The 17,412-nt window shown below is 44.7% G+C and overlaps 1 protein-coding gene across 8 annotated transcripts in view; it reads right to left on the reverse strand.

Moving 5' to 3' along the window:
• Positions 1-10,150: 10,150 nt before the first annotated feature.
• ATE1 (arginyltransferase 1) overlaps positions 10,151-17,412 on the reverse strand; it is a 168,830-nt gene continuing 161,568 nt past the window's right edge. For 7 of the 8 annotated variants that reach the window (XM_032423335.1, XM_032423331.1, XM_032423334.1 and 4 more), the window contains one exon: positions 10,151-14,000. In XM_032423335.1, the coding sequence (XP_032279226.1) occupies positions 13,822-14,000 (179 nt within the window). In that variant the 3' untranslated portion in view covers positions 10,151-13,821. The remainder of the gene's footprint in view (positions 14,001-17,412) is intronic. The other variant, XM_032423329.1, reaches the window with a different exon arrangement.

The raw sequence follows: 17,412 nt of genomic DNA on the forward strand, positions 1-17,412 counted from the left end.
GCCCTGGGCCAGGTGGAAACCATCCCATCTGCAAGGTCATTGTCCTCACCTGGCTGGGCCCGGGTCAGCTGAGGCCAGCGCTGCTCAGCCCCTGGCCTTGTGCCTTCTGCTTCCTCCTTCCCCTTTCCCCAGATCGCTCCCTCGCTACACCCCCCTGCCCAAGGAGCCCTGTACGGCTCTGTGTCTGGGAAATCTGACCCAAGACCAACCTGTTCCTCTCCCATAGCCGTAGTTACTTATATACTCCGTGCACCTGCTACTCCCAGTCAGCCTCTCCTCGTCTAGGGACGGCCCTCTTCTGCTCTTTCCTTCGATTCTAGCGCCCTCCTTCTGAGGATCCGTTAGAAGGCCATTTCTTTCCCGCGCTGGCAGCACATGAATTTTCGTTTTTACACGTAACAATCCAGGGAGTGGCATTCCAGAAAGGAAATGGCAGCTTGCGGAGAACCAAGCCCCACCCCTCGCCAACCTCACGGAGCGGCAGCTGGTTCAGGGGCGGGGAGGGCGGGCTCGGGAAGCCCACGCTCTTATCGAGGTGACGGGCTGCAGGTGCTCTAGGAAAACTGGAGAAGCACCGACCTCAAGGACTTTTCAATGCTTTTCTCATGGATTTTTTTGGAACCGGAATTTCTTAGTTCACCAGCCACGTTGGCCACGCTCTCTGTTGCGTCCTTCTGGGGCTTTTCTCGTGGGGCCCCCTGCCTTTCCGTGCGGCCCCCCCCCCCCCCGGGGCTCCCTCTGGGAGAGGCTTAGATGCTCGCACATTCCACCCTAGGTCTCCTGGTGAAAACAACAAACCAGTTTAGCTGATGCTAAGAAATCCTCTGGCTTGTCCATTTTGTGGTGGGTATGCTCGGTTTCTCTCCTGGGAGATGAGGATGCGGCTTCTCCTCGCCGGCTGGGACACAGCCCCTTCCAGCCATGGCTGCCCCCCACTGCCATCCATGGTGGCTCCGGGGGGCTGCCAGGGAGGACGCTGTTTGCACACAATGGCACGCCAGTGTAGGAGCCCACCCCTCCTGAGGGGCTTCACTCGGCCTTCCACTCTAGAGCCCAGGGCTTTCTTTCAAATTCTTTGTATTTCAGCCAAATGAAACGGCACGCTGGTCCCCAAGCATGCCCTGTATTTCTGCCTGCACACGGGGTCTTATTCCATCCCTTCTGCCAGGAATGCCCTGACCCTCCTTTCTCAAAACTGACTGTTGGTCAAAGATCAACTCCCTCAAGAAACGGCTCTGATCGCCTCCATTAGATGCAAGCTTTTCTTCCTAAGAGCGTCCATTGGATTTTGCAGAGAGCTTTCCAAGAGCAGGCACGGGGAGAGCCCCCGGCCTCTAGGGATGTGGGGCCACAGCCCCGTGATGTGTGGGGTCAGTATGAGGGCTGTTCGCCCCCGGACCACCCCTGCCCGCCGACCACCCGTAACGACATGTTCTCATGGGCCAGGCAGCTCTTCTCTCCAAATGCCACTGCGGCCTCACATCTCTAAGCTGGTCACAACTCACATGAGCCGAGCAACCGTGTCACCTGTTCATACTGGTGCTTTTTTCTTTTTTTTGGTGGGAGAGCACTAAACCAAAACAGGCCTGCCCTCAAGTACTGGGATCCACAGACCCATTAGGCCAGGAATTCCTTACCAAAACAGCCAAATGTCCCCCGACAGCTCCTCCCCACAGGTGCTGGTGGCTGCCAAGACCTGTCAGCCCCCCGGCGCTCCTGGGGTCCTTTATTCCTCTCTCTCACTGTTCATTGGGCAGCAGGTGACCATGAAGGTAGCTGTCGAGGCACAAATAGCCCCACAAGCATAATCTTCTCCTCTGGTGAGCTAAGAAGCTGTTCAGCACATACCTATTCACCCTGCCCCCTGCCCCCATGTGTGAACACGCCATCAGGCAGAACCACGGATGCATCTCTTAGCATCCTTAGTCACTGCCCATTAAAAGGCAAACAGACTGGTGCTTCTCCAAGGTTATAAAGAGAAACTCCTCATTTATGTACATCAAATTTACAACTCTTCTTTATGGGCATTTCCGTTGTTCTTAATGTGTTAAGAGCCTGCCACATTCAATCGATCCCACTGTGGACTCACTGCTCAGGAATGCTTTCTAAACATTTCCACCCAGTGCTGTGAAGCTGAGTCCAAGGAGCAGACCCATCCTGAGGGCCTGGGAGCCTGGTCTCAGCACCCACCTGACCCAGACACACTTTCTCGAGGGAAGTTTCTCCGATGAATCCAGTCTCTGGCTGGCTTTCTCAGAGCAACGTGCATCATTCCTATGGTCCAACTTGTGTTGCTTGTCTCAAGCCTTTAGAAAGAATTGCGACATGAAGAAGGACTTCAGACATGGTGGACCAGGCACTCACGGGGAGGTGGCACCTGGTATGAACCTTGCAGATTTGAGTGTCTGCAGCTGGAAGAGGTTGGGCAAGACAGGTGAGGGGACAGACTCAGGGGAGGTCAAGAAATGGCTGAGAGGGTTTATGGAAGGGAGATGTAGCAAAAGTGGACAAAGGAGTTGGGCATGCCAGTGGGGCGGGTGAGGTTTCATGCAGTAGGTGATGCAGCGCTGTCTCATGTGGGACCAGGAGAGACAGATCAGAGTCAGATGTCTGTCAGGCTTGTGAACTGGCTGGGAAGGTTGGCAGGCTATTGCAATGATCCTGGTAAAAGGGACTGGGGGCCTGCACTGGCCCGGTGAGGCTGGAGACAGGGAGGAAAACGGGGGAGAGACTGGGCTGCTCTCTCAGGCCTGGAGATCTCAGAGCTAAGTCATCCATCAATATAAAATGTCTCAAATGTGCAGATTTCTCCTTCATGGCTTTCCTTGCAGAAAGATGACTTAATTCAAAGACAACCCAAATCTGAAAAAAATCAAGGAAGTGGCAAATAAGAAATACAATTTATATCAAGAACATTGGCCCAGATGGACCAAAGGAAAGGTTTACCTTCCCATGCATAGTTTAACCAGGGGGGGAACGAACGGCAAGAAAGTTTCTTTCTGCCCCCTGGTGGCTCCTGGGAGAATTGAACTGGAAGGGCAGAACGAAGAAAGGGGACCAGTTTCTCCACCTTGAGCCCAATGTCAACGGAGCAAACACCACTCCAACCACAACGAAGACGTTTCAGACGTCCTGACATCTCAGATCTTCGGCCTGAGGTCGGCGAGCGGAGCTCGGGCCCCCGCCAGTGTGGTCTGCTGAGTGTGAGCAGGTGGTTCTGCCCACTGCCCAGCTGGACAGCGGAGTCGGCCGCAGAGACTCTAACTCCGCTTCCACTGAGCAGTTGCTAGAACGTGACCCGGGAGCAGAGCGTCTGACAATGCTCAGGAAACAGCTCCACTGGGCCCCGTGTCGCATCGCACCGGCCCAGGTGCTGCACACAGATCTGCACACAACAGAATGCACTTATAATTAGGTTGGGGTTTTCTGGTTTGAGGGGTGTATTGGAGGGGGTGCGGTAAAAGCGACCAATCTATTCGCAACTTTCATCTTCCAGCTCACCTCTTGTTCCCCACCAGGGCGGCATCCTGCAGCCCTATATAACATCACTTCTTTTCCACTCAAAAATGTGCTTTTGATTTCCTTTTTGATAATGCTCTTCAGCTAACATGTGGCCCTGTGAAAAGCCAAAATTAGGAGGTAATGCCTCTTCCAGAATTTGCCTTCATGCAGAAGAATAATGCAGAAGGACGAAGAAAAGCAGGAGCAGTTGGGGGCTGGCTGAGAACAGTCCAGTCATGATCAGTTAAACGGTAACTGGATACGGCAGGCCCGCTGTGCGGAGCATTCGGCACGGCCTACAAAATGCTGCTGGTTTTCCAGATATCCTGTTATTTAGTTTTGTCTCAAACAAAACAAACAAAAATGCGCATAATTGCACTGGGCCTCAAAACCCATTTTAATCTCCCAGTATAGCAAGGAAATCCTGAATGGTGGTGCCACTGGAGAGTGAGGCCCTCCGTGGGCTCCTATGAAGAATGGTTTATCCACATTCTATTAGAGAAAGGCCAGCCAGTAGAAAGTTTGTACCCTCCTAACATTACAGCGTCCTTTGTAAACGGGCATCTCAAGTGGATTCTAATTCCATAGTCTCGAAGACCTGTTTCGGTATGGTGAATTTTGCGGATAACTGTAACTTATCCAGTTAATAGAATCTTTTTGTGACTTTAACAATTTCAAATAGAAGTATTTGAATGCATTCTATCCTTTTTCCTGGATTGGAGTATACCGAATGTACTTTAACTGTTTCCTTGACAATTCAGCATTGTCATTACCAATGTCAACTCTGACCTGACGATGTTGTGTGCTCAGGGGTTGATGTTTGGGGTTCTATGCCTTGGACTGGTAGGGTCTGCTCTTCCTTTTTTCTTTACTATTTTGCTAATACTTCCTTACCTTTCTTTTTGTCGGCATCTGCTTTGGGCAAGGTGTAATGGGCTGCAGAGCAGGGGCTAGGCAAGGCCACTTCTCAAGGCAACTGTCCTCGCCCCCTACCCGCTGGCCCCCCACCTGCCCAGTTCGCCTCTCCTGATGAGGAAGCTGAGGTTTGCTTGCCTTCTGGTCCTGGCCTAAGGTCCCACAATTAGTTAGGTGATCCGGGGACTTGAACCTGGTCCAGCTTATCACTAGAATCCAGGTTCCCTCCATGTTTTGTTTTGTTAACTTACTAAGGTTAATAAAAGGATCTGGTTGCTAGTGGAACGTGGTCAGAAGGTCGCTCTAGGTCTGCTGTTGGCCCTCCCCGCCTTACAGTCCATCTTCCCTTCTCCAGAGCGGGCTCCCAGCACCGCCGCCCAAGGGGGCAGTGTTGAATGTCAGTGGGCATACCGCAAGAGTTGGCCAGGAGGTGATGTACACCCTTCCAGTTCACTTTATCCTTTTCCTTTGGCACCAAAAATTTCTTCTCCTTACGCCTCATGGCCCAGTGGCTTTCCCTTGAGTAAGGCATGAGCTCTAGAGCCTGGATTCAAGCCCAATTTAGCTTCTAAGAGCCAAGTTTGTTTCTTTGTTTCTTTGTTTTCTTTTTAACCTCACTTTTGGATACTCCGTTTATGTTCCAGATGGTGAAGAGCCCGGATAAGCAACCTGCAGATAAGCAAGGCCCGAGATTCATCATCACTCACTGGTAATGCTGACATAGGACAGTTTCCATATCTTAACAAAGGCAATAAAGGAGTAATAGAAATGAATAATGCGCTCATTATCGTAAGCTCAAAGTGGTCTCCAGACTTTCTCCTCCCAACTTGGATCCTTTATTTCCAAACTCTCTTGACAGCATCTTTGGTGACATTATCAGAAATATTAATTACTGCAAGCATGAACCACCAGCGGCTGTAGATGCAGACTTCATAATTACACGCAGTTGGCCACACATGGATGTTTCTCTGGCCGTCTTATAAAAAGCATATGGAACAGAATTAAGTAAATCACAGTGTGGCTCTCAAGAATAGGCAGATGACCAGGGAGACCAGAGATAGTGTTCCTTAATTCCTGTAGGCATTGCCCTCACACTGTGCAGAGCCCCCTGGAGGCCGCTGACCAACCTCGGGGGCTCCCGCGGACCACCCCCTCCCCCGCCCCGCCCCCCAGCCCACCAGCTCTGTTCGTGGGTGGCCGCAAACAGTCTGGTGAAGTGAATCCAAACGAATGTCTCCGAACCTAAATCACGCGCCTCTAGTGAAATTCCACGAAGATCTCCACGTTGAGGACATTGATAGGCAGTTTGGGTCAGAAGTAGGCTGTACTAGGGAAAAAAACAACAGTAATCAAAATCACTCTTAAAAATACGATAGTAAAGGCATAAAAAAATCTCTAAGGCAGACCTGTAAATCAATCTATTCTGTCTTCTGGACTTACTCACGTGAGGTAACCACCAGCTGTGTATTCAACAGTACGAGAGATGTGTAATGAAGATTTATTTTTCCCATTTTCTTCTGCGCACAGGTTCACTGCATATTTTTGGGAGAGATGCATATAAATCCTTTTATTGGTATAGATTCAAAGATTTTTATTGATAAATCTATAAAATTTTTTTTTTCTACTTGATCAAAATAAACATGTAACTAGAACTAGAAACCTGAAAGAAAATCTGAGATGCAATATAAAAATGGAAATAATAGAGACGCCTGGGTGGCTCAGTTGGTTAAGTGTCTGCCTTCAGTTCAGGTCATGATCTCAGGGTCCTGGGACTGAGCCCCATGTCGGGCTCCCTGCTCAGCGAGGAGTCTCCTTCTTCCTCTCACTCTGCTCCTCCCCCTGCTTGTACTCTCTCTCTCTCTCTCAAGTAAATAAATAAAATCTTAAAAAAGAAAAAAGGAAATAAGAGAAGAGCATAAATACTTTAGAAATATTTCTGGATTAATCTCTAGTCATTCAAATTGTTCATTAAACATTATCTCTGCACGTATTTTAACTTTAAAGATTTTATTTATTTGAGGGGAGGGGCAGAGGGAGAGAGAGAATCTGACTCGCTCAGCGAGGAGTCTGACATGGGGCTCGATCTCACAACCCTGAGATCATGACCTCAGCTTACCCAACTGAGCCACCCAGGCGCCCCCATGGGTTTAACTTTAAATCACAGCGACGTGGCAGTTATATCGGGAAACTGAGGCAGCCTTGTGGTAATGAGATACAGCAAATTCATACGTACGGGCAGCTACACTTTAATCAAAGATGGGCCTAGACTGCTCAGTGTAAATTACAATGAGAAACCAGAAAACATCAAAGTAAGTTGCCCTGAATGTTCTGCTGCATTAGCTCCATGGTGTTTTGCCATGTAGAAATGTATAAAATATATCAAACCATGACATTTTCATTTCGTAAGATGGCCCTTCTGCAGCACCGTCCACTAGAACTTGCAACAGTAGAATCGTTCTGCATCTGCACCTTCCAGTATGGCCGCTCTCGTGGGTTCAACTGGGTCCCCCACAGGGGCGCCTGGTGGCTCAGTGGGTAGAGCATGTGACTCTTGATCTCGGGGTCATGAGTTCAAGCCCCCTGTTGGGCACGGAGCCTACTGAAGAAAAAGGAATTGTGTCCTTCCCTGCCCCTAGCCCCCTGACAAAAAGACATGTTGAAGTCCTAGCCCTCAGTGCCTTGCCGGTGTATTAAGATAAGGTCATAACTAGATTAGGGTGAGCCCTAAATCCAGTATGACTGGTATCCTTATGAGGAGCTGACATAGAGAAACACACAGAAGATGGCCTTGGGAAGAGAGAGGCAAAACTGGGAATGAGGCAGCTGCCAGCCAAGGAACACCGAGCACTGCTGGTAATCTGCAGCGGCTGAAAGGCGCAAAGAAAGACTCTCCCTGGATCGATCAGAGTGAGCACGGCCCCGTCGATACCTTGATTTTGGACTTCCAGCCTCCAGAACTGTGAGAATCAATACATGCTGTTTTCAGCCATGCAGATTACAGCGTGGTAACCTGTTACAGCAACCCAGGGGCCCCACATGGCTAGCTATGAGCCCCTGAAATGTAGCTAGTGAGGCTGAGAACTGAATTTTAATTGTAATTAAATGAAATAGACACATGTGGCTACTGTGGACAGGGCAGCCTGATCAGTTTGTAGGACTTCTACAATAGTCCTATACATCGAAGCCCGTTTAGTTGACCGTTGAACAACACGGGACATCGACCCCCTGCGTAGTCAAAAATCTGCAGATAACTTTCGACTCCCCAAAACTTAACTCCTAATAGCCTACTGTTGACCAGAAGCCTTACCAACATAAACAGTCGATTAACACATATTTCCTATGTCATATGTGTCATATACTGTATTCCTACAATAAAGTAAGCTCTCGTAGAGAAAACACAATGTTATTAAGAAAATCAAGGAAAATACATTGACAGCACAGTACTGTATTTATTGCAAAAAATCTGCGTAGAAGTGGACCCATGAAAGCCCGTGTTGTTCAAGAGGCAACTATATTGAGCTGATTGTTTGAATTGAGAATAATCATACTCTTACTAGTGAGCTTTCATTAAGTACACACTCTCTTTCACTGTATATGTATGTACATATAATCTTTGCTCTAATGGTCAATAAAGCATCAGCAACGGTTAGCTTCCAAATTCCAATCTGGTCATCTCTGAACATTTTCAAATGTGCTGAAAGTATATAGAAGTGTCCACATACAACTGAGCTAAGATCCTTAAGCTCTGAATTCACAAACTTAAAATGCTGTTTTTCTTATTTCATGATCAAAAAGCTCCATTAGTTGAGAGATGCTATTCAGACTCACTGAATACTGAATTAACAAAGTGTGATGAATGGGACTTTATGAAGTATTCATGAGTCCTGATTTAACACTAATTAAATAAAATTTTATAAAAGGCCAGTGTTAAATGATTTTAAGACCCTGGCACAGACTGACAAAAGCACAAAAAATTAAGGTTCAGGGGGAAATATGATCCAAAAATCACAGAGTTGAATTACGCAAGCAGGGAGCACAACATTTATACGTTTTTGGTATGATGGCTTTAGCATGCAACATTTGACTAATTTTAGAAACCACTTTTTGTCTATTGGTTTTAATCAAACTGTAATGCTCAAAGAAACAGATATTTATGCTAGTCACTCTTGGTCTGCCTAGTGCATACCAGACAAGTGAAGGATGTCTTTCTCTCCTCTGAGGTGGCTGAAACATTTATTATTGAATTCCATATTAAAGGGTAATTCTTAAAAATCACAAATGCCACATAACATTAAGATTTGCTGTGCTAGGTTTCATTTCTTTTAAAGATTTTATTTGAGAGAGAGAGAGATTGCACATGAGGACAGGGGCAGAGGGGGAGGGAGAGAAAGGGAGAGAATCCCAAGCAGACTCCCCACTGAGCACAGAGCCTAATGAGGGGCTCGATCCCACGACCCTGAGACCATGACCTGAACTGAAATCAAGAGTCAGACGCTTAACCGACTGAGCCACCCAGGTGCCCTCAGTTTTGTTTTGTTTTTTAACAGCACATCCATTTGGAATTGCTTCTTCATATTACAGGTGGAGAGATATGGTGAGGAACCCAAGTGATAAAAATCTGCAAGCTATTTTGGAGCTCTAAATGAATAAAAATTTGGCATGCCAAATATATTTAGCAACTTCAATTCTTGGTCTAATTGAGAATTAGACTGTCAATAGGAAACTATTTCCTGGACAGGACTGGACTGAAGATACCAACTGTGACATCCAACTGATAGAAAAATGCAATTTTACTTAGAATTAAATCTTAAAAAGCCAGCATATTTTTCAAAGTAAAAATCTTGGCTAAATTAACGATGGCCCACCCTTTCCAGGTACCCATTTTAAGGGCCTCTGTTGTATAAAGAATCAATGAGTCAGAACCTTAATTTTAAATAACCTTAAGCTTTTAAGTAAGACATTTTCTAATTGGGAATTTTAGAGACGTTCAAACTGTAAAAATGGTAGGATAGTCTCCTAGAAAATATTTAGTTGAGGGACAATGAGAGGAGGTGGAACTAACTTTTAAAAGCTATACCTGAACGTTCGAGTTCGGAGGAAATCCCTACTGTCGGGGAAAGGCATAGGATCGGGGAAAATGAGGGATAAGAACCATGTGACTGAGTGTTACAAACAACTGATGAGAACCATTAATGCAGGTCAATTACAACTCCGAGTGCCCATGAGGTGGGGCTCAAGTCTCAAGCCCCCTTTCTCAAAAGATATAGACACAGCGGACTATTATCGAACAGCCATTAAAACAATTATATTCTTCCTCATTTATTTGCATGTTCACAATGGATTAAAATGTTCAAAATTATGAAACAATATACATGGCATGATCCTATTTTTCTTTAAAAATAAAACAAGACATATACATACATGTAGGTAGAAAAGTTTGAAAAGGTACAACATCGAAGTGTGAATGGCAGGGGTGGTGGTTACTGATGGCATGGTAACGGATTTTGTATTTTCTTCCGTAGATTTTTCTACACTGCCTAAGTGCTCCCTGGTGAACACCGGCCACTTCAAGTAAGAAAAACAACAAAGCTACTTCCATTCTGGAAAAAAAAAAATGTCAGTGGGTATTATAACCAATTTAAATCACTTGGAAAATAGGATTCATTTTATTCTAAACCTACTAGGGTCCTCTTTACTATTAAAAAAAAAAAACACAAAATGCTTGTAAACGTATTCCATAAATATACCGTGTACTATTATGAATGATTATACTTTGCTTTATATTTATGAGAATTTCTCTGTAAACTAAGCTTTTTAAGAGAAATTATATTTGAGTTTGCTACATAAATCCCATGCCTAATCCCCGTGGGTAAAAGAATGTCTATTTCCTAATTTCTCATGTGAAATCCAGATGTTTTGCTTAAAGTGATATTTATTTTATTTTTATTTATTCCTGGGAAAGGAATCCACCATGCTTTGATTTAGGTAACCAAATGATCTGGAATTCCCATAATTACTGTAAGTGAGATATTATGATTCATACAGCCAATGTTTTACCTCTGTTTTCTGCATATTCACTACAGGTAAAATGTAGTTAAAAAAACCGAAAAGTAAGGAAACATACGTCTTCTAAGTATTGACCAGCAAGAGCCACGGCAGATAGAAACAGCTTTATTATTTTTTTTTCATTCAAGATTTATCAAATGGACTGTTCAAAAGGCATACACGAGAGCAAAAAAAATCACATGCAATCAGACTTGTTTTGTTTTACAGTCACTGGTTTTCTTTTGGAAAAGAATACACGTTTGAATAACTTCTAGATCAAACATTATGTTTCCATTTCACTTCCTTCTTTTCTTTAAAGTTAGAAACCACCAACACTTTCTAGATAACTGGTCATCATATTCCTTCTCATTTTTATTCACACTGAAATAGTATAAAGCCTATAAAATCAAACCACATACTGCTCAGATATCTGAAAAGGTTCATTTATATAATAGGTTCTGCTATGTTAAGAAACCACACACAAGAGGTATTTTGCAAAATGGATAAAAAATAGGATACGTTGTCTGAAAGCAAAGATAAACCGTAATAATTTCTTATCTAAATAATTTTTAATCAAATGAATAATATATTCATTTGGTAATAGCCTCTTTTATAGAATATTAAAAAAAGTGCTCAGATTACATTTTTAAAAAATAACAAAAAAATCTCACAGAACTGGAAGAATTTAAATAAAGACGGCAGTGTGGAAAACCTCGATTACATTTCTGCTCCTGAGACGAGGAGGCAGGTGTGAATTTACCTGCATCCATGAGGGAACTACAACTCTAAGAGGGTAAATGCGCAGCTTCCAGCCTTGAAAACATAGAAACTGTCTTTGAAAGGTTCTCGAGTGTCTTTCTTTGGATGAAAGCCATGAACATAAAACCAGATTTCTCAGCTAGACTGCACGTCGACTGGCAAAGCCGGGTCACTTGCCTTGCTGTCCTTTTCTAGCACGCTATTAATACTCAGCCAGGGCGCAAAAGAACAAATAATTAACTCAATAGGATCAATACACTATCTATTCCCAAAAGAGCAGCACATGAATACAGCAACCGAGCAGAAGAATCTCCGTGCCCAGTTCTCTCTGGCGGTTCACTGCAGCCAACCTTGAATGCTGCCCTCGGGGGCAGCACCCCGGTTCCCAGACAAGGATGTGATCGATCACTTTCCTCTGAAGGAACCCTAACTGAATTCCGCAGGAGGAAACCAGAGTCGTGGTATGATGTAAGAGTCAGGTTTTCCCTTCATGGGATACTCAAGGGTTGTGATCTTCAGGGCTCCTGCTCTACCCGCCAATCACGGACGTAAGAGTGGGTGTGATGCAGATGGCAGCAACGTGAACATTCCAACGCCAAGGGCACCAAGATCTGACCCAACCCACTGACTTTCCTAGGACTCAGACTACTCACAACACTTCCGAAGTCCTACTTCGAAACTTCTTTCAAAATTCAGGCATGTCCACAAAGCAGTGTGTAGAGCCTAATTCTATTTATATTCAAATTATGTATGTATGTGTGTAGATATATAACAGTTCTCTCTTTCTCCGGTATGGTAGAATTTCAGATTATATTTATAGTTTTATTAATGTTTGAATTGCTTATAGTGAGTACCATTTTGTAAACCTAAAAATATTAAGCTATCTTCATTTTAGAGGAAAAAAGAAAAAAAAGTTCTGTAGGTTCTGAAGGCAGTTCCAAACAAGAGCCTATCAAATACTCTTGGGAGGCTATTTTGAAGAACAAAATCCCAGAAGAATGCCAAATCCACACAATCAGAGAAAATGGCTTTCCTCACTCCTCTATCCTCAGTTGGCAAAATACCTGCGTACGGCAGGTGTTACACACACACACACACACACACACACAGACACACCCCGTCTGAATGAATAAATACACAGAGTATTTGGATGTTGAATTTCTAGACATGTGATTTTTAAAATCATTGTTTTATGATCCCTCTTTTAGCTAACTGAAATTATTTTCTAATGTCTTATCCAAATTCAGTGCCTTTAGGAGAAAAGTTTAAAACCAGTAGTGGGTTTCAAAGTACTACGTTTTATAATACGGTTTTTAAAAAAGATCAATAGAAAACAGGCAAAATGGGCAATGGAATGAACTCCATGGCCAAGCTGCTGACACAGAAGATGGGGGTCAGCTGAGAAAGAGCACAGGAAACTAACCCTCCTCTGTCATTATCGTCTCCAACACAGCTCCGTTCTGTGAACCAATATGCTGAGTCTCCTTCCTCCTAGCACAGGGCCCGCCACCTTGACAGGGGTGGACAAGGGACATTTGCTGACTGGGTGAGGGGCCAAAAGAAAGTGAGAGGACAAGGAGCTAGCATGTGCTGACTCCCAAATCAAAGAGCAAGAAACCGATTGCTCCACCTCTTGCCCTGGAACACAGGTCAAAATGATTCCTACGCTTCATTAAACATGATTTGTTGCACAGCTATAAAAGTAGTCAGATATTAACTAATTTTTAATCAATAACCAAAGACAAGTGTCCTGAGTTCTAAGGAGTGTGTATAGTTACTTCTGATGGGTCTTAGGTCAAGGCAGGAGCCAACATTTTTCTAAAAAACAAAACCAAAAAACCAAAAACCAAAACAAAACCTACAAAAACCTCCATTTCTGAGATTTTTAGAAACAGAACAAATAATATATATACAACTAGGGTAATCACATATTTTGTTGTCCAACTGGGATACTTTTGAGAGTAAGGTTATTTGAGAGTAATAATTATACTAGGAAAAACAAGCGTGCCGAGACAACAGACATGACGGAGGCCGTCCTGGGTAAACGAACATCTGACGTTCACACGACGTCCTTTCTTTAAGGTTTGTATTTTCTTTCTCTGGGTTTTCTATTAACTACGTAACATTCGGCAGTAATATTGAACACTGAGGAACAACAGTTCCGTTCTCTTGAGAAGACGTTTTCCAAGAGAGAAAACCGACTCCCCACCTTCTCCCCCAGCCTTCCAGTCTTGGAGCACAAACTAATGTCTTAAATGGATCTGAGAAAAGTCTGCTGTAATTTCTTTGACAAAAAAAGCATGATGGTGATTTAAATGACTTAAGATCCACTTATTCATTTTACTCTCCAAAATATTAACACAAGGAGTTTATACCGTAGCTTGTTCATAAAACAAACTTCCAAAATGATAAACCCCCACGAGGAGGCTAGGTCACAACCTATTTTTAAAATCTTTATATTAACCAGGAGATTCTCACAAATACATTGCCACAAAATATTCTAGAAAAGCCACAGAGAGTCAAAATAAAAAACGCCCCTCTGTGGGCAGGCCGGAGCCTCCCTGGGGCGCGGGGGCGCAGGGGTGAGGGGCGCGGACGGCCTCAGGTCCGCAGCAGCAGCATCCGCTCGGAGCACGCCTGCCCCACCAGCCCCGCGTACTGCAGCACGGCGGCCTCCTCGCTCGGGTCCTTCCGCTGTTTCTTATAAACGCCGTAAGGCATTATGGCTTTCTTGTGGAACACCTGCAAACGGTCAGGCTCCTTACTGCGACCTTCGTCCACTGCAAGGACAAAGAAAAGTCATTAAAAAAAGTCACAGGTCAAACTACTTTTTATATCCGAGTGTAACAATATTTAATTCGAATAATAAGGACGCACGAAGATGTCCTCCTTGAGCAGTATGTTCCAACGAGGATGTTCATAAGTAATACCCTGCTGACAGGAAGAGATTCCCTCCCCTGAGAGAGCTAAAACATCAGAAGAGAACTGTACGCAATTAAAGAACGGGTCTTCAACACATTATTTTCTCCTCATGGTCAAGTTTATAACCGTCTTTCCTGAGTCTGAACTGCGTTGATTTTGCCTCCCCCCCAAGCCGATGTACCGTCCGAGGTTTTCATCCCTGCGACAAAGCCGTAAGGCAGTGGCCTGGGCGGACTCGAGCCAAGCAGGTCCTGGCACTGGGGGCAGGTTCTGGGGGCAGAGGGCAGACGCTTACAGCTCTCCGGGGGGACGGGGCAGGGACGCCTAGCGGCTGCGGCTCTCCCTTCTCCTCTTTTTGCAGATAAACAAAACCAAGCAGAAGTGTTCTTTGGAAGTTTCTAGGCATCTTTTAAGAGAACAGCTGGTCTGTGCCCTTCAACCCTTCCTTCACTGAGCTGCCTGCAACATGAACGTCACGGCAGGAGCGTTAACCAACCCTCCCCCCCTCGCCTGAGATTAGATTTCCCTTAGGTCAGAAAACACAAAAGCCAGAAGGAACCCGGGTACCTGAGGACTCCGCATAATAAAACTACCGTACCAGCCCTGGACTACCTATGTAAAGAATTTCATAGAAAAAAGAAACTATCTTGTTTAAGCCAATTTACTTTAGGTTTCTGCTATTGGCAGTTGCTCCTAATTCTAACACAGGGAACAACTTTGCACTATCAACTAAAATGGACCATGTCTCTATCACTGACTCAGCCAGGCCACTTCTAAGAATCATCCCACAGCTGCGGTTCTCAACCCTGACCACATACTGGAGTCATCCAAGGAACTTTTTAAAAATACCAAAAAAGTCCTGGATCCCACCTCCAGACATCCTGATTTAGAAAGTGGTCTGAATAAAACCTGAGCATCTGTATTTTCTTAAGCCCTTTAAAGTGGGTTGAGTTGGGGCACCTGGGTGGCTCAGTCGGTTGAACTCCCAGCTCTTGGTTTTGGCTCAGGTCATGATCTCAGGGTCGTGAAATCAAGCCCCTTCGTTGGGATCAGCACAGAGTCTTCTTGAGATTCTTTCCCCCTCCCTCTCCCTCCTACCCCCACTCACTCTCTCTCTAAAATAAATGAATAGATAAAATCTTTAAAAAATAATTTTTAAAAAAGGTGGGTTGAGAACCACTGTTGTAGAAAAACACACACAACAGTATTTATATATGTGCATAAAGATGTTTATAGCCACACTCTCAGCAGTACCGAGAACCTAGAAACAACGCAAATGTTCACCATGGAGAACTGGTCAAATAAGTTAAGGTATATGCATATAATAAAATGCTACACAGCTATTAAAGACAAAGGAAGGTAGATTGTTAAGTGAAAAACCGGAGGTACAGTGTAAGCTACTGTTCTTTATAAGCCTAGTATATGCACAGAAAAAATCTGAACAAACATGCATCAACCTTTTTACAATACTTCTCTCCATTCCCTTTGCCTAGAAAGACCCCTCTTTCCTCCAGGAAAAAACATGGCTCGCCCTCTTGCTTCATCAGATGACTTCAAATGTTGGCTCCTCAGAGGGCCTTCCCTGACTCTATAAAACAGCATCCCCGCTCTCCTTAACTCCCTTCATGGCACGGACTACCACCTGACATACATAATTATTGTCTGTTTCCTTTTCCACTAGAAAGTTCTATGAGAATTCAAATTAAATGAAAAACTGTGACTGCTCTGCCCACTAATATTTCCCCGGTGTCTAGTACAATGCCTGACAGTAGGTGCTCCGTACATATTTGCTGAATGAATGAATGAGTCTATCTCTGGAGGCTTTCACGTCATGGGAAACATACACACACACATACACATACTCTCACCATTTTTTGGATTTTCTATAATTGGCACAAGGCTTTTATAATTTTAAAAAGTTGTTTTTAAGGTTGATTTAGGCATTTTTTAATTAATTTGGGTCTTCTGAAAATGAAAAGTGGGAATGCTAGTTTCCTTTTCAACAAAAGGATTCTTTTAGAAGATTTCTCAGGGTCTTTCAGCTATAAACTTCTTCAAGTCAAATCATAAACATAACAGCTTTCACAACAGAGTCGCTATAAATTCAACATTTTATTGGGCACCTCACAGAAGGCTCTATGTGTTTGAACATTTGAATTGGATTACATCCCTTTTTATTGTGTAATGGAAGCAACAATTAAATGTTTATTCTTCCTCAACTGATGCTGTTTCCTCTACTGGGTATTCATTAATTAGTCTGGATTAATCATGCAAGATCAGTTTCAGAAGAGACAGAAGTCACACTATTTTTCCAATATCTAAAAGAGAAAGAGACATCCCATTTTATGGACTCATGTCATAGGCTAGCTGATCTCAATCATCAGAAAGTGATAAAGTGAGGGCATTCCAAAACTGACTGCACTGTACACCTGTTTAGAAATTTGTTAGAGAGAGATACAAGCTAATCATGTACTATTACCCCCAAAGAAATTCTCCGTTGTCAGAGAAGGCCACGTTGGTCCACTTAGAACCCCACTTGGGAAGGCATGCAGACGTGAAGGGAAAGGGGTCACCAAGGATGCCAGCCAGAGGGCCCTCATGCCCTCAGAACCGAGTGCGGGTGTAGTTTTAGATTTTCACTTTACCCAGGACACATTCAAGGGAGATCAAGGGGCAGGGGGACAGCATCTGGAGGAACAGGGATCCAACCCCTCACTACTGATTTATCTCCAGCGCCACGCCCGGGCCGGTCTAGCCTCCCTGCTTCTACCACTTGGCTCTGCGCTGCAGGAGGCTGGAGCCAGGGGAGACGGAGCCAGGGTTTCTTCCCAAAACCTTTCGTCTTTCTTCCTTGGCTCTGCTTTTTGGCAGGAGCTCCAGCTACTACTTTTTTTTTTTTTTTTTTTAAAGACTTTATTTATTTATTTAACAGAGAGAGACACAGCGAGAGAGGGAACACAAGCAGGGGGAGTGGGAGAGGGAGAAGCAGGCTTCCCGCAGAGCAGGGAGCCCGATGCGGGGCTCGATCCCAGGACTCCGGGATCATGACCCGAGCCGAAGGCAGACGCCCAACCATCTGAGCCACCCAGGTGCCCCTCCAGCTACTACTCTTAAAGTGGTCAAGGTTCCAGCTTCTATTGGTAGCCCTGGCGTGGCTCAGGGGTGGCTCAGGGGTGGTCCAGGAGTGGCCCAGGAGTGGCGGTGGCTTCCAGCTATCACTCATCTCTGGGTCACTCTGTGCCTTGCCCAGCTCTCAGCAGCACCACTCTC

This window comes from Phoca vitulina, unplaced genomic scaffold, assembly GCF_004348235.1.
Source record: "Phoca vitulina isolate PV1807 unplaced genomic scaffold, GSC_HSeal_1.0 scaffold28, whole genome shotgun sequence".
Lineage (NCBI taxonomy): Eukaryota > Metazoa > Chordata > Mammalia > Carnivora > Phocidae > Phoca > Phoca vitulina.